The sequence below is a fragment of the Mus caroli genome, unplaced genomic scaffold, assembly GCF_978045245.1.
Source record: "Mus caroli unplaced genomic scaffold, Mus_caroli_1 scaffold_17, whole genome shotgun sequence".
Classification (NCBI taxonomy): domain Eukaryota; kingdom Metazoa; phylum Chordata; class Mammalia; order Rodentia; family Muridae; genus Mus; species Mus caroli.
The window spans coordinates 67,643,625-67,670,164 of record NW_028227272.1 but is presented as its reverse complement, the minus strand read 5'-3'; the positions used below and the strand labels follow the sequence as shown (position 1 = coordinate 67,670,164).

At 40.5% G+C, this 26,540-nt stretch overlaps 1 protein-coding gene across 1 annotated transcript in view; it reads right to left on the bottom strand.

Moving 5' to 3' along the window:
- Window positions 1-26,540, bottom strand: part of Gbe1 (1,4-alpha-glucan branching enzyme 1) — a 240,595-nt gene that overhangs the window by 43,782 nt on the left and 170,273 nt on the right. The window contains exon 12 of the mRNA XM_021184815.2: window positions 19,211-19,382. Within this exon, the coding sequence (XP_021040474.1) occupies window positions 19,211-19,382 (172 nt within the window). The remainder of the gene's footprint in view (window positions 1-19,210; window positions 19,383-26,540) is intronic.

Below are 26,540 nucleotides of genomic sequence, written 5' to 3'. Positions count from 1 at the left end.
ACCTTTCTTATTCTTTACAGGGCCTCTCCTAATCCCCCAAATCCAGGTGTCTTTCCAGATATTTTTCGTTCATTGTTTCCACTCCATGAAATTGAACTATTACATATAAATTACATATGTTTATATGCTCTGGATGTCTGAAGAAATTAACCTCCCCCACCCAAGAATAAATTACTATCTTTAAGGAGAGTACCATTACTTCTGCAGAGCCTGAAATACTATGGCACATTTAGGAAACCATAAGGATATTCATGTGCTAGAATTAGGTGTGCACGTTCTTTAGCACTTATAGGACGGTTACTGCTTCTATCTCTTCAGAAAATATATATAGGGAACACAACACCCAACTCTCTGAAGTAGCTCCCAGGAAATCCTTGTCTGAGAGTACCTGGATGCCAGCGACCATAATTAGGACTTCCTGATCATGTAGACAGAAGAATACATTCAGCTATTCTTATTTATCTTATTGACATTTACTTGGCTTTTTAAAAGTAGGTGACTCCATCCTCAGGAGGGGAGGACAGGACACACATGGGGGAGAGAGAGGGCAACTCCCTCTATTACATCATAAACTTCAAGAAAACTCGCCATTATCAAATACTATGCCTATTAAAAAGTCCATACATTGTTTTTAAGATGTTCTAGGGATAAATGATTTTTTTTCCAGAATGTAACCATTAAGTTTGTCTACTACATCTTAAAGTCTATACTTAGTCATAAAACCAGCTGATCCTTAATCATTAAGTATATAGTGATTCTCCAATATACTGAAGAAAAGTAAAACAGTAAAAATATAAAATATAAAGTTAATTAGAGTCAATTATCTCTTAAATGACAGAAATATGTTAGAGTAAACCCAGAATTCTATATGATCTGTTGATTGGAGGAACTGTGACAGGGGTGAGTCAAACAAGGTAACTCAGTGAGGGGATTTCACAATTAGTCACTTGGGTGTCTTCGAAATACATTATGAAATGTTAACCTATGACTCCTGTAACTTCATTTTAAAATATTTGTATAGACTATGAACATTTTTTGAAAAAAAACAGGAATTTTTTAAAGATATTAAACATTATTTTTTCATCTCATTTTCTTTCAACCTGGTCATGAAAAAAAAGCTCAGACAATTCCCATGAATGACAGTGACTTCCAATATGTTCATAAAGTTGAAATACTTATCACATGGGCACTTTTAAAAACTTTAATGATATTGGTACTGTCTCTGTGTACATGAGTGCAGGAATGGGTGTCCCAAAGCCCTCCTGTGCAAGCCAGAGGACAATTTTGGTTGCTGGTTCTCTCTAACCACTTTTCTGACCTTGTAATGAGTTCAGGTTTTCCTCTGTGGGCAAGCATGTTTAACCACTGAGCCAATGCATTTGGCTTTATTAAAAGTGATTTTAAAATAGCTGCTAGGTAATGATGTACAAACAAAGTTGAAGAGATATTCAAGGGTTACTTGTTGAAGTCAATGCATTTGCCTATGAAAATTTGAAGTGGACTGATATTTTAAGCTTACACGTATAAGCTTTTAAGTTAATTGTAGATATAATCTGCTAAATGCATTTTGAAGGATAGAAATTAATTGTAGGTATTATAGAAGTGCTGCTCAACTTTTAAAAGTTACAGTTATTTCACTTTTGTATTTCAGATTTATGGTTCTATGGGTACAATTTACTTTAAGCAACTTGACTTATATAAATTGTTTTTACATAAGACAAACAAGTTATGATGTTTGCTCTACTACTGAATTCTTTAAAGTGTGATACATTTTACAATTAAAGACAGTGTAATATTTTTCTTAACAACCTAACAAAATACCTACTGGAGGCACATCAGGTTCCTAGTATCTTGATGTGGTTGACTGGGGTAGGCCCAGCTGTTCTCTATGGTACTGGGAGCTAGGTATAGCGTGTACATTTCCAAAAAAGAAAAGGAACTCAGCCAAGCTACAGGCTATAACGTGAGACTATCCACAGAAACCCACTTCCTCCACTATGGCCCTATCTCATCAAAGCTATCAAAGCCAGCACTACCAGCTGCAGGGTCAGGTAGTGCAACACATATATCTATGGGGACATTTCACATGAAAACCACACAGCAAAGCTTTGCAACTGCTACTATACAATCTATGTTTTATCTAGACAACCACAAAACTTAACACTGGAGAGTACAGCTGAATATGCTAGCTCTCTGGGCTGTGTTCAAATTATGAAATAAAAATACAAACATTCAAAGCACCTCTCTGACATTTCTTTTGCATTCAGAAACAGAACTCTTGCACGCATAGACAAGAAGTACTCCAAAGATATCAATGTGCAACGGAAGTCTCTTAAGTGATGCAGCCCTTCTTGCACAAGATACCTTAGAGAACATTAAAATATAAACCTCCCTCTCACTTGAGTCAACAAGTAGATGGTTGCTGGCAACTGCATGGTCCTGGAGAACAGAATCTTTTCTTCATAATATCCATGGATGTCTAAAATGAAGTATATAACTCATCTGGGGCAGTGGGACTTGTCCTAGTTACGGACGTAACTAGTAAGAAAAGAATTTAGACATACACAGTTTTAACCAAATTTAAAAGGATTCTGATGGCAAACTATCTTGCAGCACTGCCTGGTTTGAGATGACTGCTCTTTTGAATTCATTGTTTCCAGTTTTAATCAAGTAACTTGTCTAACCTGTTCATTTATCTATGGTGACTTAGTGTACAACCCTTCTGTAACTCCCTACGAGCTAGCTATTGCTTCTACGATCAAGTTCCAAGTTATTTATTGCTGTGCACATTCTAAGGTAATGAGTACCTCAGTCTTCTCTCCCAACTTAATTCCATGTAACCACTATGCCTGTGGTTAGTGCACAGATTTGGCTAGGAGCGGGAAGAAACACATGTTAAAATCAACTCCCTCCTTGTGCTAAGATATTGTTAAGTTGGGACCCAAATCATTTTTATTGTCTCAGACTTCATTCTGACCGAGAATCCTTTTCTCACTTTGTTAGGAATGAAAGAGAGAGATCACTCTGTCTCCCAGGGAACCCAGATCCTCCTTCACTAGTCTTCCATGAGATGTGTATCAGCTCACTTTTACCTGCTTTTCTTTATTGGTGTGGAGGGTTGGAAAAAAGAGAGAAAGCTATAGTGTAGCTATGGAGGATTTTAGAGGCAGAGAGAATCACCTTCTAACTTCCTCATTGGCTGTTGGTGAGTTACTCGGTAGAAAGGCTTCTGGAACATAATATCTGTGGTCAGGGCAGTCATCATAGCATTCCATGGGATGACAGACTTACAGCCCAGCAGCTCAGGAAACATGCAATCAGTCACACTTAGAAGCCTGTAGATCATTACAGCCTGCCTGGCTAATACTAAAAGAACCAGCCATCCACCTTTCAGTTCAAACTTAGACGCCTTAATCAATTGTCTTCAGAGGGAGATCTATGTTATTTCTTTGCCTTGAAACTTCTAGAAAATCCATAGAAAGTGCTAAGAGGCCTTGAGGAAAAAATGATGACTTACCACGCAGAGTAACTAGTGAGAGATTGCAAAGTCCAGTGCATATCAGACACACAGAAACTCACAGCAATCCAAAATTTTCTAACAGCTTCTGGCAAGTATCCAAAACTTTTAATTTATTTAATCTGTGGGCAAATTTTTGAGAAAAGACACAATCTCTATACACTAAATGTCTCAAATAGCCTAAAAGTTTACCATGCTAAATCTTTTTTGAAGCCATTATCAGTCTACACTTAGTCAAATATTTTATAGCCATCTGCAAAAACACTCTCTATTTTTTGCAACCAACAAAAACACCATTGACAAAATGAATTATATACGTTTTAGGAAATGATTTTTTAACTTTTAATAAAACTTATTCTATGAATTTTGACAATGTAGGATTGGAGAGTTGTAAATAAGATAACAGTAAGAATTGAGCGTATTTTGACCTTTATGAAGTCTCTTTAAAACCCATTTTTATTTACTCCAAACGTATTATTGTAAATCTCTAGCAAGGGTAATGTAAATCTCACAGCAATGGAATGACCGGGAATTGGTGGAAGCAGAGTGCGTGCACTGCCAATGAGATGAGGTCTTAGTGAGGTGGGTTCTTGGTGGTAGATCAGGTGTCACTGACATCACAACACAGATCTAGAGATTTAGCACTAGTGATGATCACACAGTGGAGTAATTTATCTCTATTCTCATCCGAGGGTAGCATTTCCCCCAGTTCTCAACACACAAACCTTCAGAGGAGTAAGACACAGTGAAGACCACACAAGTAGCAGAGCCTCTGCATTTAAAAGAATCTTCCATAGGATTCTGAAGTTCAGGGTTTGGTAGCAAGGCTTTATGGCTCTTTTAAAATACTAATAGGTAATAGAATGCTGTTGACATTTCTAAACATCAATAAAATACACAGTGCCTCTGACAGTTTACATCACAAAGGTCCTATTCTTAATTGTTTGGGCCCTAGACTAGTCTCCTAAGAGATGATTCAGCCATTAAGATGTAGGAAGTGGTGAGCAGACCCTAGTAGGTACACTCTGTAGGCATGCCCTTGGCAGAGAATGGAAACTTTGACTTACTCTACACTATTTTTAGGAGTAAGGTAACTTGTTTTCCTTTGCTATGGAGATTCAATCATGATGTCTCTGTCTATATATAAACCAAAGAAATAGGCCTGCATTGATCATTAACTGAAAGTTTTAACACTAGGAGACAACATAAAATTTTGTTATTTATAAATAGCAAAATTTATACATTTTGATATAGTTACAGAAAGTTGACAAGTAAAGCCTCTATTTGGCAAACTCAGTAACTGTCAGAGGGAGATGAAAAGATATTATGCCTACTCTTTTAATCTAGGGCTGCAAGGATAGTGTACCCCCAGTTCATGGATATATATAACACAACTAGCCTCTGCATTAGCTATGCAAAGGGTGCATAAAAATGTACAGTATGCCCTGTAAATCAGGGATAGCCAGTATCCATGTGCACAAGCATGTACAAAAGGACAAGATGAAGGTTTTATTCCGCTTCTCAAGGTGAAATGGCCAGTGCAGGCGAAAAGAACACAGACTTAAGCTGAGAAGCAAGCATGCTTTCTACCTTTAGAAGTTATGCTGAGATCCACACCTCTTTTACCACATTGGGACTTGAGCTGTGCCACCCCCAGAGTTAAACTCCAGGATGCACAGTTCTCACTTTAAGGAGGGGAAATGAAGCCAGCCCAGGAGATTATTCTGTGCTTGGGACTTTCCCTTCCTGAAATCGAAATGGTGGTAAGATTCTCTCCTTTCTCAAGGACAGAGACAAATATTCGGCACAGTGGGTGTCGGTTTTAAATCTATGGCACACAAGGAATAATAATACATTGCTTAGCACGTTCTGTAAGGAAAAGCAATTTTGTTTCTAACAAATTCTGCACTGAAAATAAACTACTGAGCCAAAACTAATAATATCCCTTCGCTCTTGCCTGGGTTTCTTTAGTTGTAAGTAAAGTAGAACTGTGATCCTAAGACTAGGGACCAAGGAGAAGGCCCTTTCTCGATATCTAGATTATAAAATTTTCATACTGGTAATGTGTTTGATGCATGCTACTTTGCTTTTTAGGAATGAAGTAAAGAAAACATATGCACAACACTATTTTCTAATAGCTTGGGATCAATGCTTTTCAAAGCGGTTCTCATTAGCAAGGAGTTGGAAACGTGTACTATTTGGAATGTGCACCTGGCAGATGGAGACTTTCCAGTCCTGAGAAAGAGGAGAAAGAAGAAATTCCATGGGCAGGTCTCTGGTCTCTAAACCAACCTTCACAATTTTCCCTTGGTCAGCACCTCCACAAATGAAAATCATTTGCTGTGCTCTGTGAATTCTGAGATGGCAGGGCCCCACTCATAGGGACCCTGAATTTCAGTGGCTTCAAGCTCCGCTACTTCAGGTTTAACAGTACAACAATCACGGCAGGTTCTCATTAAATGCCCCCTGAAACGAGTTGTCGGTGTGCTGTGAATCAAATCTGGCCCATTTCTTTCAGGTCTCCGCTATTTAGGATATGTGCTATTTGTGTCTCTGAGCATTTTAATGGAGCTTCAAGTCATTTGCAACTGCTCACACTGAGAATTTTGCCATTCTTCACAGCTCAGTTTTATAGACTTCTAGGAGTCATGTTACGTTTAGTAATCTTGCCTCAACAAGCTAAGAGAAAATGCCAGAAATTAGCACTCCTACTGTTCAGGAGAGTGTATTTTCTCTTCCTATAACTGCTTCAATTCCAGCACTTAGCAGGAAGACATTTAAATTTTTATTGTATTCCCTTCTATCAGAAAAAAAGAAGAAGAAGAAGAAGAATTTACAAGTTTGACACTAAACAATCACAGAGGGAAGATCTGAAGTAAGGTCTCACATTTTATACTGATGTCTAATGCAGCCATCAATAAATGCAGTCTGACACTTAGGACAAAACCCATCTACTTTCCCTGTGGCTCTGAGAGAATGGAACATACTCATTAAAAAATGTCCCACGGAATTTTCAAATGTCAAAATACAATATAATCATATGGAGAAAATCCTTCAAATTTAGTAATGGCAATTTCATAATACTGCTGAGAGAGAAAATTGCCAGTTTGTAATTGTGCCTCTTTCTCCACAGGTATCACTCATTACAGGAACAAGAATAACATCACGATAATGAAATTCCTAAACAAGAAACATAGGGACACATATCAGATGACCCACATTATAAATAAAGCAGTTCTCTGTCAACATTTTACCTGATAAACAAACCAATTACATATACTCTGTATATAGGAACATACAAACGTTTTGTGAACAAATATAAGCAAAGATTGGGTAACAAATTTATATACCAATAAAGGTGTGCTGTACAAAGACTCTCAATAATACTCAGGAGCAGCCCATCCCATGATGCTTTGAGAGATGGGGGACGTCAAAACCCCGCCCACTAGCTTGGACATTTACTAGTAGTTGAAGTAATTCTGTTCTCTAGCCTATCCCAGGTTCCCTTCTCACAGAAAGCCTTCCTATTTGACAGGTTCTGGGCAACTCTAATCTCTGATCAACTGAAGGCTTCTAAGGGGAAAGAAATAGAAGCAAAGGCTGCCTTTATGTGTTGTCCAAGTCAGCCATCAAGAGAGTGCACATTGCTCACAGATCTCCCCGCCAGGGTCTTCTGCTATCTTCACTTTTATAGATATCTCTTTAAAGCCACTGTCCTTTTTCAGACACCTTTTTTCTTCTCTATCAAACTGAAATGATGGTTTCCCTGAGCTATGAACATGACCTTCACCTCCATGAAACTCCCATCTTAAGTAACTGCACCTGAACCCTCTTTCTTCATTGCTTCAGGCCAAAGTAGTAAATCTATACAAATACTAATATTTGTACATGCATTGTATACACTGTTAATTGTAGCCTCACTTTCTTCTTCTATGTTAATCTTTTTCTCACACCAAAAGAAATAAAGAGAGAGAGAGAGAGAGAAAGAAAGAAAGAGAAAGAAAGAAAGAAAGAAAGAAAGAAAGAAAGAAAGAAAGAAAGAAAGAAAGAAAGAAAGAAAGAAAGAAAGAAAGAAAGAAAGAAAGAGAAAAAATGGTCTGGGGAAATTTTTTTTCTCTCCCATATGGAAACAAACCTTGATCCCCCGTGGACTCCGTTGTCTTATATTACCATTTTCTAGAATGTGTTTTGAAGCAACTGAGTTTTTCTTAAGTGCATTCTAGTGTACATCTTTGCTTTCTACCTCTCAGAATCACTTATGCCCTGGTTTATCCCGGCAAAAATAGCTGTTTTGCCTGACTGATCATTTGAAATCTGGTCACTGGGGATGGTGACACTACAATTCAAGCATCTTTTCTTCCTTCCTCCAAAATTCCTTCTGTTTCCCCCAATGGCTTTCTCGTGGTTAGGCAGTGTTGCTCCTCTGGGTCTTGCTCTGTGCCTTCATTTACTCTTGGGCAGTGGGTACTTACTGTTTGATCTTGCCTCATGGCTGTCCTGGTTCTAGCTGTTGGTAGCTGCAACCTGATTACACTTCTTGGACTTGATATTCTCTGACTTCAACTATTCACCATTTGTGTTTGAATGGGGATTGATGGTTGTGTGTCTAGAATTAAGAGCCCTTGCTTACACAAAATTCTGACTCCTCAACACTTTTTCCTTGGTGGTGAGGGGTACTGCCGGTTCCTGACCCAGACCTTAATTACTGTTAGTCCTCTTTCCAAGCCAGTAGCTAGGCTGACTCATGGTTCCTCACGACTCACCAGTTCTGTCTCCTGCTCTTAACTCCTCCTCCAGGCTCCGAGGTTGCTCCCTGTGCTCTTTCTGGCCTCGTTCAAGTCGTCTTCACCAAACCCAAACTAGGTCTCCACAGTAGTCTCACTAGAATTTAAGTTTGAACATAATGCCTACTTCTGTAGTAGGGCCTGTATCACCTTTATAAATAAAGTTCTAGTCACTTTCCAAACTAAATGCTTTTATCATATATTTATTAAACCCCTCAGAGCTCTGAAGGACTAAACCACCAACCAAAGAGTACACAAAGAGGGACTCATGGCTCCGGCTGCATATGTGGCAGAGGATAGCTTTATCTAGCATCAATGGGAGGGGAGGCCCTTTGGTTCTGTGATGGATGGATGCCCCAGTGATGCCCAAGCATAAGGGAATGTTTGGGCAATGAGACAGGAGTGGGGGGAGAGCACCCTTATAGAAGAAGTAAGGAGGGGTGATGGGATAGGGAGATTGTGGAGAGGAAGCCGGGAAGGGGGATAACTTTTTTGTTGTTGTTGTTTTTGTTTTTGTTTTTTTCAGGACAGGGTTTCTTTGTACAGCCCTGGCTGTCCTGGAACTCACTATGTAGACCAGGCTGTCCTGGAACTCAGAAATCTGCCTGCCTCTGCCTCCCGAGTGCTGGGATCAAAGGCATGCGCCACCACGCCCAGCTGGGGATAACATTTGATATGTAAATAAATAATGTAACAAATAAAAAAGCAGCTTAAACTTATACTAATTTCTTTTATGTCTATGAGCCACCCAAGAGTACAACCCATCCATCATAATTAGGCCTGTTATCTATCTGAAAAGAGGTCTTCTCCAGTTTTTGCTTCAACTGAGTTGGTCCCTTTCTCATCAGCTCTTTCCACAGTATCTGCTTTCATGAAAAGTGAGGAAGTGTGGAAGTTGCTGCTTCAAATGATGCCTGTGTAAATAAACGTGGTCTATTCACACCCAATACTGCAACTCAGAATATAACTTTGATTCTTGCTTCTTATATTTCCGTCCCACAGGCACTTCTTTCTGCAGCAGTTACCTGAACCATCTCTGCTTTGTAGTACTGATCCACCACCAGGAACAATACAGAAGGGAACACTTAAACATGTTAAAACAAAGGGCATTCTCTTCGGTGAATATATAGTACTTGACTTTTAGAAAACGTATATGGCATAAAAAAAAAAAAAAAAAAAAGATGCCTCCACTGCAAATGAATCACTGTTACAAGAAGAGCTCCCAATACAATTTCTATTTGTCTCAAGTCCTGCTGTTCTGTGGGTGACACACATATCCAGTTACAATGGTAGCTGAAAGATCCAAAGGAACTACCAACTATGTTCATATTTTCCATTCCTAAGAATCCCTAAGTAAAATCATATGTGGAGTCCCTTCATTCTCACAGTAATTCTCAAGAGGAATGTTGCCAGTGGATTTTAAGTTTTTACAAAGAAAAGTAGGGTATTCAGTGATACTGGCAAGGATGCGTTTTGGCAGCTGCAGACCTGAAAGTATTTATTCTTTCTGGTCTCTGCTCTTCAAGGTGATTTGAGTAATTCCTTGACATCTTTGATATTTTTCTTGTATTCCTCTTTGTGAGGTTGGCTTCCTATATGTGATGGCAAATGACCATATTCATGCCAATGGTTAGTGCACTTTCAGGATAGTGGCCCTCTGGAGGAGTTTCCACCAATGACCCTGTCATCAATGCCTCTCTCAGTTGTGCTAGCCATCTTGCCTTTCACCATGACGTGTAGATATGGAATCTCCTGACTTTATCCATGTCAGAGGACAGCTGTTGATGGGGGGTGAGATCCTGGCATGTGATTGTGATGGTGGCTCCAGGGAGACCGAGGAACCAAGAGCCTAGGAGCTCTTGGACAGAAGAGGGTGAGTGGAAAATTAGAAAGCTCTTTTACATTTATTTCACAAAGCAGGACAAAACCTGAAAGACTACCTTCTGATCATTTTAACCTGGTCTACTTTTCACAATTTTTGATGCATTTTTAACTTACAAATTTCTGTGCTGTGTGTGTTTGTGTGTGTGTGTCCCTATTCACTTGCACTTTCATGTTTTGTATTAGTGATCTGCAATTTAAGTCTGTTATTCCTAAAATAAATTAATACTGGGGTTTCTGACAAGTGTTGTGTCTCAAAAATTTCGCTGAACATACTGGCTTACATCTTTAAATGCAGCACTGTGGAGGCATGAGCAGTAAGATCTCTGTGACATCAGTCAGGTCTATATATGGAGTTATAACATAGCCAGGACTACTTCAAACTCTTTATCTCAAAAGGAAAAAAAAGAAAAGACCAAAATAAATAACTGCATAGACATATAATGAATGAAAGTATCAGATATCAAATAACTCTCTCACTCGGGGAGAGAGTTATTCTATTTCCTATAGCATATTTCCTAGCATTGCACAGGAAAGAGTGACTGCAAGAGTGATTCTGAAAGCTTCTAGATGCTCTCAGTTACTGCTTTTTGGTTTTCAGAGAAGATACTCCTGCATTCCCAGCGAAGCCTTCCAGTGGAGGGACAGGATCTAGCCTCAGCAGCCATAATTCCAAAGAGCCAGAGAAATGTCCTTTGTGCCTACTTTAAGAGGCTGGAGTATAAATGGAGGAAGTCACTCCTGGCAACAGCTTCCACCTCCCAGAGCACGTGAAAAGCTATTTCAAGAACTCATTTCTCATCTAGAAAACAATGGGTATTTTTGTTCATTACTTATTTTTTATGAGGCAAAAAAGTAAATTTTCAACACTAAAATCCAAATATTACTAAGTACTCAGTTACAGCGATAAATTATAATTCAGGAATAAAGCATTCAATTGGAAAGAAATTTAATTATGTAACTGAGACTTATCCTACAAAAACTACCATGTGGAAGATTTGTCCTTTTTTTCCCTGGGTTTTCTTTATTATTATTATTATTAGTAGTAGTAGTAGTAGTAGTAGTATATTTTCTTTATTTACATTTCAAATGCTATCCTGAAAGTTCCCTATACCCTCCCCTTGCCCTGCTCCCCTATTCACCCACTCCCACTTCTTGGCCCTGGCATTCCCCTGTATTGGGGCATATAAAGTTTGCTAGACCAAAGGGCCTCTCTTCCCAATTATGGCCGACTGGGTGAAACAACAATATGAACTAACCAGTACTCCCAGAGCTCATGTCTCTAGCTGCATATGTAGCAGAAGATTTGTCCTTCTTGTTCAACACACCCCTGTGACCAGCAAATGTGGCGCCCATGGCGAGCATTCACTTCTATTCAAACAATAACCATTCCACATCAAATTGGGAGCCAAGTGTTAGAACTCTCTGTTGTGGCTTGAATATAAACTGTTTCCAATGGTTGTGTGTATGTAAGCAGTTGGTCCCCAGGTGGTCACTATGCTGATCAACATGCTGGCTGAGAAGGTTTCAGAACCTGTAGGAGGGTGAGCCTTGGGCTTTGGGGCTTTCTAGCTCACCCTATTTTCTCCTCCTATTCTTCTTCCTCCTCTGTCTTAACCTCCTCCCTCCCCCCCCCCATATGCACATGTGCATATGCAAAACCTTTCTGCTTCATGTGTGTGTATGAAAATGTGATCATCCAAGTCTGGCTCCTAACCCCATGCTTTCCTTTAAGGTTGTCAAGACTTTGCCATCCTGAGGACTGTCCCTCTGAGATTGTAAGACAAAATAAACCCTTTCTACTCTGAGCTGCCTTGTGCCAGAGTATTCTATTACAGCTGCAAAAAAGCAACATAAAAAGGAAGTTGGGGACAATGTTTTCAAAAGCACCTAAGTCTTGAATATAGGAGACTTCCAACTGCACCAAAACTAGATTTAACTTCAAACTTCAGTTAGGATGAAAACACTAGATTTAACTTCAAACATCAATCAGTAGGGGTTTCTAAAACACTATAAATACAACCCATAAATTCATAAAAGTGATATGTCAACTTGTCTATATATGGCAAATTTTGAAGAAAAAAGAAAATCCACAACTCTTGTTTTTCAGAATGCTCTATGAAAAAAAATGTTTTTAAGGGTAGGTATTAGACTTCTATATTCAAAACCATATATAATCAGTAGATTAGCTATTTAACAGAAAAGCAGTCCAATAATTTGATACAAGGTAAAATACAAGAAAGACATGGTAAATTGTAGGGTAGAGTCATTGCCTCAGGTAGGGTTTTACTGCTCTGAACAGAAACCATGACCAAGGCAACTCTTATAAAGATGACATTTAATTGGGGATGGCTTATAGGTTCAGAGGTTCAGTTCATTATCATCATGGCGGGAGCACGGCAGCATCCTGGCAGATGTGGGTCTAGAGGATCTGAGAGCTCCACCTCCTGTTCTGAATAAGGCAGCTAGCAGACGACTAACTTTGAGGCAGGGAGGACAATAACAAGACCTATACCCACAGTGGCACACCTACTGCAAGAAGGCTAAACTTCCTAATAGTGCCAATCCCTGGGCCAAGCATATACAAATCATCTCAGTCATGGAAACAAAACAGAAATTTTGGAGTTGACTAATGGCTGTTTGTTTGTTTGTTATTTTGCTTGCTTGTTTGTTTTTTTCAGAAGTCTTTGCACATGTGCCCCTTGTTTATATTTTAACTCGGTTTATTTCTTGCTTTCCTTTTCTACATCAAAAAGGGCAGAGATTGGACAAAGACTCAACAAATTTTATGAATTAATTATATGAGAAGGAACAAGTCAATAAGCCCACTTGATCCCAGATTTTGTTGGGTTCCAATTATGCATGAGTTATTCAATATCCTGGGAAATCCATGTTTTACGTAGACAGCACAAATTTTGAGCTTCCTGGATCACCTTGATATATTACAGTGGTAAATCCTGCTGGCTCTGTTGATTTTACTTTGCCAGATCATGTGTTTTGTACTTGCTGCTGGGGGTGGTTTTGTTTTATGAAACATTTGAATTATTTATGCTTTGAGGTAGATCCAGAGATCACACGCCCCATTAAAATTTCAAATCAAATGAAGGTGCACTCATTTAACAATCAGTCTTCGGGAAGGCTAGACACCCTGTAAAGAAGAGGGAAATGAACAGGGAGAGAGCTAGCTCCGTGACAAGAGCAGAGCTTCCTTAGGTCTGAGGTGTCAGAACTAGTCCAACATGACAGTCTTGAGGTGACCCCTGTCGCTCTGCATCTCTGTGTCTACAGAAGGTGAAGCTAAGGATAAAGTCAAACCAGGGGCAAACAAGGCAAGACTCTTTAAAGGCACACCCATTGAAAAACAAAAATGTAGTTTCCACCAAAACAAACAAACAAACAAACAAACAAAACCCAAAAGACCAAAATAAATAAAGAAACCCCCCACATGTTGTTGAAAAAAAACAAAAATAGGCTTTCATAAAGCTATGAGACATGGTTGTTTAAATGAAGAAAATATTTGGTAATACAACTATTTGGTATTACAAACACATTCTAAACTAGAAAGTGTTTTTATACAAAAAATCACCACCAACTCAATGCTAACATTTTTACCATAAAATTGACACTTAAAACACAATACATTTTCATTATTATTTTCCAATTAATGAGTAACTATTTCTAACTTCTTCCAATGTCTTCTGCAGATTCTGTGTGGATTCTGGAGGTCAAAACTAAGCTCTCCATTCTAGTATAATAAGCATTTTAAACTACTGACTGATCTCCAGTCCATACCTTTTGTTTTTCTTTACCATTAAATTTGGCTTAAAGCAACAACAACAACAACAAAAACCCCGAAAATTCTTTTGTCTAAACTTTATTTTATTTTATTTTATTTTATTTTTTGGTTTTTCAAGACAGGGTTTCTCTGTGTAGTCCTGGCTGTCCTGGAACTCATTCTGTAGACCAGGTTGACCTTGAACTTAGAAATCTGCCTGCCTCAGCCTCTGCCTCCCAAGTGCTGGGATTAAAGACAGGTGCCACCACTGCCCAGCTGTTTCCCATTTCTTTATTTTACATGTAATGTTACAAATGAACTCTAATTTCAAAAGAGCTCTGAACTGCATCAAGCATACGATTACTCTGGTTTTAATATGGCTTTCCTGAGTCCTCCTAGTCCAAATGGTTTTGACAGAGAAGCTCAAAACCCAAAGTCTCCTAACTCAGCTTGATCCCTGCTGAACACAGTATTCTGTTTACCTTGCAGTGCCTGTAGTGCATAGCCACATATGAAGACACATTGAAACATGAACCTGCAAAGAGCCAATTTGCCCTCTCATGCCTGCACATTGAGTTTATGAATGTGTGTGTGTGTGTGACAGAGAAAGAGAGAAAGAGAGAGAGAGAGAGAGAGAGAGAGAGAGAGAGAGAGAGCACATAAATTGTGTTTATAAATTCACGACAAAAACATTAAATTTGTTTTGGTGTTCTATATGATGGTATCTTATAGACACAGAGATATCACCCAAAAGATACATAAGACATGCTAACACATCAGCACAATCTGGCTTTGTCAATAAATTTAAATAAGAAAGGTAAACTCTGATTTCCTTATACATAAATCCAAAGTTGTCTTAGTTGATATATTCATTATCCATTGTATATGAGAAATGTAATATTTACACTTGATATTGCTGACTACAGAAATGTTTAAATATATTATACAATACAAACTGAGAAAAGGTGAATGACTTCCTTACAAATAATGATTACCGTCTCTTTTTATGTAGATTGTCAGAAAATAGCAGGCTTGGAGACCATTGAAAGTAAGTATCTACTTCATGATCAACTCTGGGCTGATCCTCCTATGTATGATAACAATCTAAGGTTAAAGAAGGAAAGCTATCTTCACTGTCCCTCCTTAAGAATTAAAATAGCCCATGAGAGGAGGATATAGAGGGGTTGGTTGTAGCCCTTTAAGGAAAATTATGTCCTTTTGGTAATATGTGGCTATTTTATAGATTTACTCATTTAATTTTAGATGTATTTATTTATATATTGATTGATTGATTGATTGATTGATATTTTATGTAGGGTACATATGTGTACCCTTTCCCCACATATATGCACATAAAATATCAATATATGTACCACATGTTCACACTTGCATAAGAAGATTAGAAGAGAACGTGCCCACAGTTGCAGGGAGTTGTGAATTGTGACTTGGCTTCTAAGCATAGAACCAAGTCCTCTGCAAAAGGTCCCAGGAACTGCTCTGAATGCTAGGCTGTCTTTCCAGCTCTCTCTATTATTAATATTTTTTAAATCTAGTCAGTTGTATGATTTTTTTTTCACTACAGGAATATGGCCTGCATACCCTCTCTGGCTCTGGATAGGCAGGAGTCATTCTTACCTGCCTCATAGATTATATGATCACAAAGATATTCTATCCCAAATTAGCCTGTCAGTCACCTTGACAGGCAAATGTTGCTCAGGAAAGCTGTCTATTAGAGTGACTTCAAGAAACATGATATACCTGAATACATGCTAAAAGACTGGCAGAAAACTCTCTTTTGCAAGATATGAAGATGTACCCCCACGATCCAGTCCCAGGATTCAGCATGCTGCAGATCCTTCAGGCTAAGCGTGAACTCAAATAAAGTATAAGGCTTTGCTTTTCCTGATATTGGCAAAAAATACTAAGCTCTTTTGCTTGAAATCCCAAGCATCCTTGTTCTCTCTGCATACACTTGCCTCCCATGGAGCTACACATGGACTGGTTGGCTCTGCCTGTATTCCTGACCTCTCATTTAGAAGTCAGACCCTTTCCTCTTTCTCTGACCTATCCCTCGCCTCTTGCTGTGGCTAAGATCTCCAGTTCTTCTGTTCCCTTCCACTGGTCTCTAACCTCCAAATTGTCCTTCAGTTTCCTTCTAAGTCTTTTTCCAAATTTATCTGAGACTGTGAACTGGCATGAATCCCTGGTATAGGTTACAATCTGATATCTTAAAATATAAATGGATTGAATACCTTAAGCTACTCATATTAATCAATAGGTCTTAAAGATTCTTTAAAACTTACTTACTTCCCCTATATGGAATTAAAATTTTATTTAGAACCCGTACATTTACTAGAATAAGTAATAATAGGTAAGTTGAATATGCTTGCATGTTTGGAAAGATATACATTAAATCTTTTCACCCCACCCCACCTCAGTAAAGCCCTGTGAAACAGGCACAGCATTACCATAAAGAACTGACTGCAGAGAATAAAGATTTTTGGTTTCCATTCATACTTACAAACACCTAGAAGACTTGATTCAAACAGAGCTTTTTTACCCTCTATGCTATTCAGTCATCTGCCACACACTTATGGTTAATCTACAAATTGAGCTAAGTAAAATTACCTTGTAATAATCTCAAGTTGAATACCATGAGAATGAAGAAGGACCCAGCTGTGGCCACTTCCTAGTTATACACCACTAAACATGTGCCTTTACTGCACAGAGCTGGGATAACAGCAGCTGCAATTGGGATGAAGCCTAACTTAGTATTCACCTAACCTCTGTGCCCAGACTGCTTGTGAACTAAGATTTGGCAGAAAAAGAAAAGAAGGAGAAACAAAACAGGACAGAAAAAGTGACACTTTATTTTATTAACAGTTAATGGCAATTCTTTTGTAATTGATGACACGATATTTCTTTGAAACCCTAATCTAGAAACACTGTATCCAGAAACAAATGAAAAGCAGATCAGCCAAAGTGGTATTTTCTAGGGTTCTGCAGACAGAGCTGAATGGCAGGAAATCGGGGCGCATAGCCACATGTTCAAAGGTTGTGGGATCCTTTCACGTTTTGTGTTCACTGGCTTGAATGATTTAGATTATACTCGTTCCTCTGCCACAGCTCCCCCCAGGCCACTCCCACATCCCTACCCAGCCAATGGTATGTACTTTGCTTTGCTAAAACAAAATTAAATCAAATCAAAACAAAACCAGTGAATGAAAAAAAAAAATTACCAAACCAAAAGGAGACAGCAATATCCAAAAACCATGGAATCATTTAAATAAAAAATTACTGTTTTCTAGCTTTACCAGTGGAGAAATAAAAACAAAATCTATAAGATAAAAATGTAAATGACTAAAATATGGATAAGCAATTGTATTACTTCCAAATCTAACAGATTTTCTATAAGTGTTCCAAGTAAATACTAATTTCTTAAGTTTCTGAAATCCCTGTGCTTGTGAGAACAATTTGTGTTTTCAGATCAAGAACTAATGCTGAGCAAACAAATCATAACTGAATACTATCCAGAGTGCTGGCTGAGGACAAGTGTGAGAGCTAAGTCTGTGATCTGATGCACTTGTCCTAGTTCACAGAGAGGAAAGTGTAGTCTGGGGGATCTGGACACTTGCTGAGTACTAAGTTTATCCAAGACGCCACGTAACCAAGAGAGTTCAAAAGGTACTTATGTTAAGTCACATACAAGTGAGTTAAGAACACTAGAACTCATGGCATAGTGGGCCACTTAATAAACATAGTTACTAAGCAGACAAGATGGGAAGGAAAGAGTATCTAACAGTGCAGTGGTCCCAAACAGAGAAAGAACGAATGTCTCAGGGTTCAGATGCCAATGCCTATGGCATGAAAAAAGCTGAAACAATGTGTGGTTGGCAGAGCAGAGCTATGTGGTCTCAAAGCATGGTCTCAGGCAGGCGACCCAGGGGTGGCAATGCAGTATCTGCTCTGTCATTCATGGCTAACAGGTCACCTAGATGACACAGAGATACTGAAGGCTTTTGCAGTACAGGGACATGATGACAAAATTTAAAAAAAAGATATTTAAAATTATGATAGCTAGTAGAGAAATATTAAATTAAATAAATAATTTTACTAATAAAGTTAGAAATTATTAAGAGATTATGATTTAAAAGTAGAGGAATTGCACACTTGGTTAAGGTCCTAGATAGACTGAGGCTTTTAAATGATTCATTAAAAATAGAAGCTACCTGTTTTCAAGAAAAAAGTTGGAATTAATTAAAATTAGAGAAGAGCTCTTGACCCTATATAAAAGAATAATTTCAAAGTTACATTTTCGATCACACATGTGGCCAATTAATCAACCTTATAGAAAGGTAGATGTTAGAACCAATTACAGTTGTTTATTATGTTAAAATTCTCAGTTTCATGTACAGAGTTTCCCAGAGGAATAAACACCTGTCTTTCTTAGGTTGAACACAATTAATGTGTTAAAATGAATGTTTTGGAAATATTATGATTGATAATCTAGGTAGAGTAACCCATTGGTACCCCAAAGAGTATCCCATTTCTGCAGAAATTCCTCCACTCTGAGAAACACTAAGAAAGAGGAAGTATTTCACCTTTGAAACTGTCTGGAGCCTATCTTCCAACTGAGGTTTCATGTAAAAATCTCAGAAAGACTGAATAACTCTAACATGCAGATGCATGTTTTGTGTGGAAAAACAAATCTGGCTCCTAGACATGTTTTATAGTTTTATCAATTGCTCTCCAACTGAAAAGAATAAATTCCAAACTCCAAACATTAGGATGTTTGCTGTAAAGCAAATCATAATGGAGATTATTAGTTAGTTTTCTTGTTTTATTATTCAACATTCTCCAGGTAATGACCTTCTACCATCTTGTTGCTTTCAACAGTAAGTATTTTGCTCTTCAGAATGTCCCTTGGCCATGACTTTCACTTTTGTGACAAAGAAATTTTGAGTGACTACCTCAGAGAAAATCCAAACCACTTGCTTAACATATTGGTATTTGACAACTACAACTTAAGTATGTTAACATAAAAATCCTACAATGAAACCAGAATGAAGAAATTCAAGATAATAATTTTAGGATTGAAAAATAATGTAGCATTCTGATTGACAAAAATATTTAATAAAATTTAAGGATGAATTCTTTTAATCGGAAAGACCAATTCAAGACATTCTTCATCATTGATATCAGTTACCATTTTAGGCACAAATTTACTTTGCCATGAAAGTAAAGGTCACTTACCCATGAAATTGAGATAGCCTTCTCCACCGAGCCCGTGAGTGATGAGTCGAATCATCTTGTGAAGCTGTATTCCTCGATCAATTACTGGAGTGAAAGGAGCCAGAATGCTCATGTTTGTGTACATCTCGGCGTCCATCAACCAAAATGCTAGTGTCTTGTCACCAACCAATGCCTGCAAACCAACCCATCGAGGTCAATGAGGGACATAGGTAGCAACACTAAGCAGCCGTAACTTAGAGTAGCATAGCGCAGGGAAACAGGATGGTTAGTGATTCCTTAATGCAGTGGGTAGCAGGACGAAGGGGCTTCTGAGAACATGCGCTACTCAAGATTAAAGACAGTTAACTAACAAAGGCACTCATCACTAACAGGGCAGTCATAGCGAAATGTGGGGTATGGGGTCTCCGTCTCGGTATATTATTACAAGTTTCACGTTGGAAATACTTAAATGTCTAAGCCTATTAGGCCACAAGCTATTTGAATGGTTTTTCTGAAGGATGAACACAAGGTGCACAGCACAGATTCCTGAGCAGTGTGCCTTTCCTCCTCGTGTTCTTATGTATACCTGCTTGCTGTGCAGTCCCCGATTCTCTCAAAGTCTTTTGATGACTGCAGTTTTTCATAGGGGAAGATTATGAAAGAAGAAAATTACTGACCACCAGAACTTCTCACCCCAGAGTACATTCTGAACTCTCACACCAGAGTCAGACCCCCTCTCAAATGAAAACTGTTCCGGGGACATTTCTGAGATAAGGGTTTCCTGGAACGAACCCAGTCCAACCCCTCCCAACTAAGGACTGTGCCAGGGACATTTTTGAGATAAAGGGTGTGAGTAAAAACCTCAGTTTCAATGAATCAAGTACATGGCCAAAGTGTGGGACGCAGTTGCAAAAGCACTTTGGAAAAACCCTTGTTTGAATCACTTAGTGACGTAAAACCTGTATTTTCCCTGCCCTGCTCCCCCCTTGCCCTCCTCTTATAAAAGCCTGTGAAAATTTGGGCTAGGGGCCGGATCTCCTCTGCACACCGGCTGCATGAGGTCCGGCCCCAGATATCTGGTATATATGTGCTTTTTGTTTGTTTTGTCTGCTTTCTTGTTGTTGCTGAATTAAATCTTGCTCCCTATACATCTTAAGTACCGGTCTCAGTGTCTTCTTGGGTGCGCGGCTGACCCGAGGCTTGAGTAAGTGCCTCCCTTTGGGAGTTTGGAGTCTTTCATTTGGTGCGTTGGCCGGGAATCAGCGCGTTTACCCAGAAGTCCTGGACCCACTCAGAAGTAAGATTTACTGTTCTGCTTTGGTCTGGTGTCTGTGTTCTGTTAGTTTCTGATCTGGTGCGATCGCTGTTTTGGTTTGGCAGACGCTCAGTGTGCAATGTGCACAGTGAGACCGCGCTCCGGGTAGGAGCGTAGGGTGTGGAAGGATAGACGTGTCCAGGTGTCCACCGTCTGTGCGCCCTGGGAGACGTCCCAGGAGGACAAGGGGAGGACTAAGGACGCTTAGTGGACCCCTCGGTGCGAGATCGTGGGTTCGAGTCCCACCTCGTGCTTCAGGGTGCGAGATCGTGGGTTCGAGTCCCACCTCGTGCTTCTGGTTGCGAGATCGTGGGTTCGAGTCCCACCTCGTGCTTCTGGTTGCGAGATCGTGGGTTCGAGTCCCACCTCGTGCTTCAGGGTGCGAGATCGTGGGTTCGAGTCCCACCTCGTGCTTCTGGTTGCGAGATCGTGGGTTCGAGTCCCACCTCGTGCTTCAGGGTGTGAGATTGTGGGTTCGAGTCCCACCTCGTGCTTTGGTTTTTTTCTTTTTATCTCAGTCTCGTGTCTGCTTTTCTCGTGTCTGCTATTATTCTAGAAATGGGACAATCTGCTGGGTGTGTAGGTGTGGAACTGCTGCATTTGTGTATTCTGAGATTGTGGGTTTATTCTGGCAGTGGCTGTGAGAGGACGGCTGTCTATGGCCTCACAATCCGCACCCCAAAGAGATGTTCCAAGGGAGACCCTGGAAGGAGTGCCCAGGGTACAGAACAGTTAAAAAGACCTGGCTGTTGCCTGGCAGAGTGAAAAAGAGAGAGAGTTCTCTCTGCCAGAGCGGGGGTGGATGTGGAGTTCCGCCCCCGTCAGAAAAAGGGAGTCAATGTGAAATCCGACCCCGTCAAAAAGTGGCGTTTGGCTGGTTGTGTTTGTGTCACGTGACAAGACTGTGTGTGTGTGTGTGTGTGTGTGTGTGTGTGTGTGTGTTAACCCTTTGTCGACTGTAGACTTGGACTGATGTCAGGACAAAATTTGTCAGCAATAGTTTTAAAAAAGAAAAAAAAAGGGAAAAAAACTCAGTGCTGGTGAGTCCCAGACTGCTCAAAAGAGCTCTGAAATGCAGAGCTGGGCTAAAGATTTCCGGCTTTGGCAGCGCGGGTAGGGCTTTGATAGCAGCAGTGGTGCTGAGGTTCTGAGTTCTGCAGACACAGCAGCAACGGAGGCTGTCTGTGCCCTGCGAGTGAGTTGTAAAATGCTGATAGTGAGTGCAGAGGCCTGCCGGCCCCCGCCTGCCAGTCCCGGAGTGGCCGTGAAGCCTGCCACAGCTGGGGAGGGGCCGACTACAGCGTCCCTCTTTTGCCCCCCCAGAGTCTACCCGCACTCCCTTGTGCCGGCCCGGCTGCGTGCTCCCTCCCCAAAGACAGTGCAGAGAGCACAGGGTGTCTAACAGGTAGTTAAATAGTTAAATTGCAGCCTCTGCCTGCCAGCGTTTGTTTGCCACTCCCAGAAGTTTACGCCCGCATTCCGGTGCTCAGCGGGGAGACTCGGGCGCTGAGCTCTACACATCAAAGGATTTGTTTGCAGCCTTTGCCTGCCTCTTGGGTGGGAGAAAGGCTCATTCTCCTGCCCTCTGTATCTTGTCCCTTGTTAACAGAGAAAAAAATTGTGTTCATTTTGGGATATCAGTGGTCTGGTGCAGCCAAATAGAGCTGCCCTCCCTTCTCTGCCCCATGTGTTTTCTCTTCTCAGGCACTACCCTGAGCTGTGTGAGTTTGTTCTAAGCTCCGGTGAGGGAGATATACAAGGTAAGGAGCACCTACCAGTCTAACTGCCAGGCTCTGATGAAGGATAGAGGTCTGCAAAAAAAAGAGCTGAGAGCAAAGCTTCAGCAGACTCAGAAGAGATAGGTTAACAGTGAAAAGAGGTAAAAATAGAGATAAAGAAAATTAGGTCTGAAATGAGAAAGATACTTAAAAGAGGAACCAGTAAAATGAGGCTGGCAAGTACAGAGACCAGAGTCAGAATCAGAAATGTGCTGTAAGACAGAAAAATAAACCAGGGTAGTCGAACTATGAAAAAAGTTAAGTGACAGAATATAGATGTAATAATTAGATCCATTGCAGTTAAGAAACAGGAGTAAAGAGAGATAAATGACAAAGACTAGAACCTAGCAAAGTGACACTTGCTAATAATACTAGCACTTAGAGATGATCTGTAAGAAATAGGGAGCCAGAAAATTTTCAAAAAAGATAAGAGAAATAAAATGCCGGCCACAAAGGTCAGGGAGACTAGAAAACTTAGTACCTGGCAACAAAAAAAGAAAGCTTTTGGCTGAAGATCAAAGTGTTTACTGTTATCTGTTAAAAAGAAGAACACTGGGTGAGAGACTGTCCTAACAAAAAGAAGAGGAGCCCCCCCCTCCTCAAGACAAAACCCTTCACCTGTTCGTGGCTGAAAGTAAAGAAAAAGCAGAAGGGGTGCTAACACAGAAGCTGAGTCCTTAAAAGAGACCGGTGGCCTACCTGTTAAAAGCAGCTAAAAAGAGACTGTGTTTCATATTCCTCCACTGACCAGTGCAAAGCAAGTTTAAAAGGTTCCTGGACACTACAGGTCTTTGCAGACTGTGGATCCCAGGTTTTGCTGAATTAAAAAGATAAACAGCCCTTCGTATAAAAAATAAAGAACAACCTTGGATGGCCTTAGATGCTATTGAGACTGCCCTAATGTTGTCCCTAACTTTGGGACTCCTAGATGTGACTGAGAACAAAAGTATTGCCAAAGAGGTTCTTACTCAGAAATTGGGACCCTGAAAAAGACCCACGGTGGTATACTTGTGAAAATTAGATCTGGTGACTGTAAGATGACCTGCTTGTCAAGGACGCAGATAAACTGACTCTGAGACAAAACTTGGCACATGCCCTAAAAGTGTGGTTCAGCCCCCTGACCGATGGCTGACTAATGCTCTGGAAAACATGAACTCTTGGCACTAACCCAAGCCCTGCGGTTGGCTGAAGGCAGAGACATCAAAGACAAAGAAAAAATTCTGGCCCTCCTAGAAGCTCCTGAATGGACTGGGTGAGTTGGGGTAAAGCCCAGTTATGCCGCACCGAGGTGACCTACTTAGGGTACACCCTCCGGGAAGAAAAGCAGTGGCTCACCGAGGCCAGAAAAAAGACTGTGATGCTGATCCCAACCCCCACCACCCCGCGCCAAGTACGTGAGTTTCTGGGAACGGCGGGCTTTTGCAGAAAGAAAAAGTCCCATTCACCTGGACTGAAAAACACCAAAAAGCCTTTGACAGCATAAAGGCAGCCCTGCTTGTTAAAGACGCTGACAAGCTTACTCTGGGTCAGCATGTGACTATACCCACTACCAGAGTTTACTGCTCCTTGGCGGATGACTCCACTCCTGTACATCAATGTGCTGATGTCCTGGCTGAGGAAACTGGAACAAGGAGAGATCTGACTGATCAGCCTTGGCCAGGTGTGCCTGCCTGGTACACAGATGGCAGCAGCTTTGTCACAGGAGCAACAGTAGTAGATGGAAAGCAGCTCATATCCATGGGGCCATCTACCAACAGAGGGGGCTACTTACCTCGGCAAGTAAAGATCAGATCAGCCTTGGCCAGGTGTGCCTGCCTGGTACACAGATGGCAGCAGCTTTGTCACAGGAGCAACAGTAGTAGATGGAAAGCAGCTCATATCCATGGGGCCATCTACCAACAGAGGGGGCTACTTACCTCGGCAAGTAAAGATCAGATCAGCCTTGGCCTGAGAGTTTGAGCTGGTACACGGACAGCAGTAGCCTCATGATTGAAGGTAAAAAAATTTTTCCAAGGTTCAGAGTGCCAAAAGCAATAGTGTCAGATAATAGCCCTGCTTTGTTGCCCAGGTAAGTCAGGGTGTGGCCAAGCATTCAGAGGTCAAAAATTACATTGTGTGTATAGACCTCAGAGCTCAGGATAGATAAAAATTAGTTTAAAACTCTATGACAGACCTTGACTAAATTAATCGTAGAGACTGGCACAGACTTGGTGTTCCTTCCCTATGCCCTATTCAAACGTATTCAGTTTTACTCTGTTTAAAATCCTTTATGAAACTCCTATGCCCATCATAGTCTCAAATGATGTGTTTAAACCTATGTTGTTAATAATGATCTGTATGCTAAGTTAAAAGGCTTGCAGGTGGTCTGGTCACAACTGGGAAAAATTGGACTGAGTACATGGACGACATTGCTCCAGGGATCCCAACAGCTGAGACAGTAAACGAGCTGGGTACCCCAAGGACATCTCACCAGTTCCAGCCAGAGATCTGATCTACGTGCACCTACATCGTGCCCAGACCCTCAAGCCTCGCTAAAAGGGCCCCTGCCTAGTTCTGTTTACTAATGCTTCTTGTTCTGTTTTTGTTCCCATGTTAAAATAGAGTCTTTCATTTGGTGCATTATGCAGTATCTGAAATTCTAAGATTAGAATTATTTACTAAAAGAAGGGGGGAATGAAAGAAGAAAATTACTGACCACCAGAACTTCTCACCCCAGAGTACATTCTGAACTCTCACACCAGAGTCAGACCCCCTCTCAAATGAAAACTGTTCCGGGGACATTTCTGAGATAAGGGTTTCCTGGAACGAACCCAGTCCAACCCCTCCCAACTAAGGACTGTGCCAGGGACATTTTTGAGATAAAGGGTGTGAGTAAAAACCTCAGTTTCAATGAATCAAGTACATGGCCAAAGTGTGGGACGCAGTTGCAAAAGCACTTTGGAAAAACCCTTGTTTGAATCACTTAGTGACGTAAAACCTGTATTTTCCCTGCCCTGCTCCCCCCTTGCCCTCCTCTTATAAAAGCCTGTGAAAATTTGGGCTAGGGGCCGGATCTCCTCTGCACACCGGCTGCATGAGGTCCGGCCCCAGATATCTGGTATATATGTGCTTTTTGTTTGTTTTGTCTGCTTTCTTGTTGTTGCTGAATTAAATCTTGCTCCCTATACATCTTAAGTACCGGTCTCAGTGTCTTCTTGGGTGCGCGGCTGACCCGAGGCTTGAGTAAGTGCCTCCCTTTGGGAGTTTGGACTCTTTCAATTATTTTCAAGTCAAGTGACCCTGTGAAAATCCATACCACTGGGACAATCTTAGATACTGAATCTTAGGAATCTTATACATGTCCATACATACCTTAATATATATGGTTATTTTTAGATTATTAGATTTTCTTACATACTCCATAGTTAAGAATTTATGTAGAAATTATCTAAAGCCTTTTACCATATATTATATGTATTTATATTTATCCATTGTGTAAGTGTATGTGTTTAAATGACTTTTCATGAAGTCATTTAACCAGAGCTCATTTGCTTTTGTCATGACACATTTGGTTCACTTTTGACATGCCTGACCATTTGTTCTCATTAAAAGAATAGAATAATTCTTGGAAAATCCACATCTCTTCCCAGATAGGCTAAAGAGCTGAGAAATAAATTTCTTTCTTTCTTCTTCTTCTTTTTTTAATTAGATATTTTCTTTATTTACAGTTCAAATGTTATCCCCTTTCCTAGTTTCCCCTCCAAAAATCCCCAACTCCCTTCACCTTCCCCACTGCTCCCCAAACCACCCACTCCCAGGCATTCCCCTACAATGGGGCATAGAGCCTTCACAGGACCAAGGGCCTCTCCTCCCATTGATGACTGACTAGGCCATCCTCTGCTACATTTGTAGCTAGAGCCATGAGTCCCACCATGTCTTTTCTTTGATTGGTGGTTTAGTCCCGGGGAGCTCTGGGGGGTACAGGTTAGTTCATATTGTTGTTCCTCCTATGGGGCTGCAAACCCCTTCAGCTCCTTGGGTCCTTTCCCCAGCTCCTTCATTGGGGATCCTTTGCTTCAGAGCAGAGACTGAAGGAATGACCATCCAGAGACTGCCCCACCTGGGGATCCATCCCATAAACAACCACCAAACTCAGACACTATTGCATATATGCCAACAAGAGCTTGCTGACAGGAGCCTAATTATAGCTGTCTCCTGAGAGGCTCTGCCAGTGCCTGACAAAAACAGAAGTGGATGCTCACAGCCATCCATTGGAGAA